We start from the raw sequence: 3220 nt of genomic DNA, 5'->3' as shown, positions 1-3220 counted from the left end.
CCCATGGACATGCAGAATCATTAACCGACAAGCCCTTCCCCTCATCTTCATTCCTCTGTCCTCACGGACACAGCCCTCCCCTCAGCTCCTCTGTGCGGATACAGTTAGAAAGTGCCCTTTGTCCTTTACAGGTGGGGAAGGGAGAAGCTCGAGACAGGCCCCGGGAGGCTGCTTCCATTCCTACCTGCCACTCCCGTGGCCTCTCAGCCTCTGACCCTCAGTACCTATTGTTCTTAGCCAGTTCTCCTGCCACCCTGATACCCTGTTCCCTCCACTGCTCCACCGCCTCCCTTGCAGGCACATACAGATAATACCTTTTCCATTTTTCTTTTTCCTGCTTCTTTGATCCGATGTCCCTTTAGATTTTTTTTTTCCCCAGAAACACATAAAACCACATAATCACGGAAATAGAGTTGTTATTGTTCAGTTCATACAGATGGTGGTTTTCAGACTGAACCCTTGGAGAAGGTAAATCAGTAGTTTATCTTCTGGGGAGAGAGGATGGAGAAAGGCCCATGTGAGTGACCTGTGAGTCAGAGAGGGTGGGGCCCAGGGGAAGTTGTCACCTCACTTCCCTTTAGTCAGGAAGGCTCCATGAATTTCAGGGGGAGTTTCAGCTGTTGGACTTGGTATTCTTTCCTACCCCCACACACATCTGGCCTTTATCCTTATCAAGAACGACTTCCTGGACTCTTTCAGCTTCTCCAGTTTATCAGCCTGCCCCCAGTGTAGGTAGCGTTCCATGGACCCTCTTACCTCCAAGATCTTCCACCCAGCTTCCCTGCAGGTTCTAAGTGGTCCCATTTCCTAGCAGTCCACTGACAGACTTACCCTTCTTTTCTGTATATTTCAGCCTATAAGGTGTTTTCCTGAGCCAAAGTCTAAACCCCGTGGTGTGCTGTATCTGATTGTCTTCTACACAGCACATAAACATGCTTAAGCCTCTTCCCATTAAAAACAACCCTTAGGGGAGCAGTGGATTGCCCTGAGCCCAGCAAAATGGAGCTTGAGGCCATGAGTGGACATACCAGTCCAGTGAACCCAGCTATCTTTCCCCATATGACTGTGGTGCTGTTGGCCGTTGACACGTTCTTCGCCTCTTGGTTCTTTGTTTATAAGGTCACCTCCACCAAATACACTTGGGATATCTGCAAAGAGCTCCTCATCTCTTTGGTGGCCTCACTCTTCATGGGCTTTGGAGTCCTCTGCCTGCTGCTCTGGGTCAGTGTCTTATGTCTGAGCTCCCAAGGGTTCCAACCAAGGGTTTTCACTGAGTCCTTCCTTTGGTAAATTAATTTTTGGATTTTGTTTCTACTTTGCTAGAAGTGTCCTACCTGCTGCTCACAGTAAAGGCATATATGTGAAAAAACAAAATCAAAACCTTTAGAATCAATCTGGAGGTGAGAGTCAGGCACTGATATTTTTAAAACTCTCCAGATGATTCTGGTGTGCAGCCAGGGCTAAAAAAGATAAACAGCTAAATCCAGACTTCGTACCAGGCCATACAGAGCTCTTCATGACTGACTCCTATATGCCCTCTGGACTGGAGACTCCCCAGAACTCCCCACGCCAGCCATATCTTCTGCTTTAATACCTTCGCACACATGCTTCCATCTGCCTGAAGATGTTTCCCTGTCTTCTTTAACACTCAGCTTTGGTGTCATTTCTGTGAAGCCTTCAAGAACTAACCCCCACCATGGGGTAAGGTACCCCCCCCTGCTGCTCTCTTAACCCTCTCGGTTTAACTCACCACTTGCTATTGTAACTGTTAATTTATCTATCTGTCTTCTTTTCTAGACTGTAAATATTTTTCAGGAACCCCAGTGCCTTGGAGATGCCATTTGGTAGGACCTGGGTTGGTGGTCTATATCAGATATTTGAAGGTGCTTTCTCCTAGGACTAGGACTGGAACTGAAGGACATGGGCATGTTCATGTAGTCTGTGGGCATTTACTGAGGGCTCGCTGTGGTCATTCATTAATACCAGAGTGGTCCAGGTGACTAATGGATAGTTGAAGATCTCTCTCTCTACCAGGTGGCGCAGTGGTAAAGAATCCTCCTGCCAAGGCAAGAGATGCGAGAGATGTGGGTCTGACTCCTGGGTTGGGAAGATTGCCTGGGTTGGGAAGATCCCCTGGAGTAGGAAAGGGCAGCCCACTCGTTTTTTGTCTGGAAAGTTCCATGGACAGAGGAGCCTGGCGAGTGACAGTCCATGGGGTTGGAAGGAGTTGGACAGAATTGAGCACAGCACCCACACACACATCTCTACTATATTTAACCTCAGGAACTGTTTCATCATTTATAAGTCTGCTTTGTTTGTCTCTAGATGGACACTTAGTTCAAGCCTCTCAATAGTGCTCTCCAAACAGTGCTTTGCACAGTTTATTCAGGAAGTATTTGTTGAATGAATGCTCATTAATCGACATACAAGAATATACCTTCTTGCTTCACCCCTTGGCTATGAAATGTCGAGGAAGAAACAGTGCTGAATCCTTTACTTGGGTCATCTCCTTTAATCTTCACAATCCAATGAGACAGGTGCTGTTGGAAGTTCAGCCACTTAACATAAGTCATATAAGTACTAACTGGAGGTTTAAAATCAGGTCTTTGGAGTTAGGTGTGACCCCCAGGCCTACTGAAGTATACCTAACACAAGAAATATTTATTGACTCAACTGATACTGTCATCCCAAGGCAAGTAGAAAAGCTTTTGAATTCTTCCTGTCTTCCCTACTTGACTCTGGGTCCCTCAACCTCTCTTCCCCTTCTCACATTTCTCATTCACTCTAATACTCTGCAAACACTGTGGAGGGGCAGATGAGTCCAACACTGGTCAGATACTAGAGGTACAGAGACGACTAAAATATTGGTCCTTGCTGAGAAAAACCTACAGTGAGGGGGTATGCAGATAACTGCATTGCAGTGAGACTGTGAAAGCGAAGGGAGGGACTGCTTTATTGCCTGGAAAAGCTGCTTTTATCTTGAGTTAGGAGACAGGGCTTGGAGGTGTGGGGGTATATGAAAGATGCTGATATCCTTGGGGAACAGTTAAACTATAGCATGTGGCCCAGGAGAATGAGGGGAGGCTAAGGACCAGATCAGATAGGCCTTCAGGTACAATGCTAATTAGTCTGAGCCTTTTGAATAGCTGAATTTTTTTTTGCCATTTCCTTTCAAGGGTAGGTACTCGTAGGTACTCTGTGAGCTGGATCAGAACTATAC

General features: G+C 46.5%; 1 protein-coding gene across 1 annotated transcript; it reads left to right on the top strand.

Annotated features, from left to right (window-relative positions):
• Positions 1 to 913: 913 nt before the first annotated feature.
• Positions 914 to 1388, top strand: LOC138439892 (transmembrane protein 258-like). Its single transcript, XM_069588935.1, has one exon. The coding sequence runs from the start codon at positions 1000 to 1002 to the stop codon at positions 1288 to 1290; it is 291 nt and encodes a 96-aa protein (XP_069445036.1). The 5' UTR covers positions 914 to 999; the 3' UTR covers positions 1291 to 1388.
• The last annotated feature ends 1832 nt before the right edge of the window (positions 1389 to 3220 follow it).

This window comes from Ovis canadensis, chromosome 1, assembly GCF_042477335.2.
Source record: "Ovis canadensis isolate MfBH-ARS-UI-01 breed Bighorn chromosome 1, ARS-UI_OviCan_v2, whole genome shotgun sequence".
NCBI lineage: Eukaryota > Metazoa > Chordata > Mammalia > Artiodactyla > Bovidae > Ovis > Ovis canadensis.
Note: the sequence above shows the minus strand (reverse complement) of the source record. Positions and strands in the feature narration are given on the sequence as shown.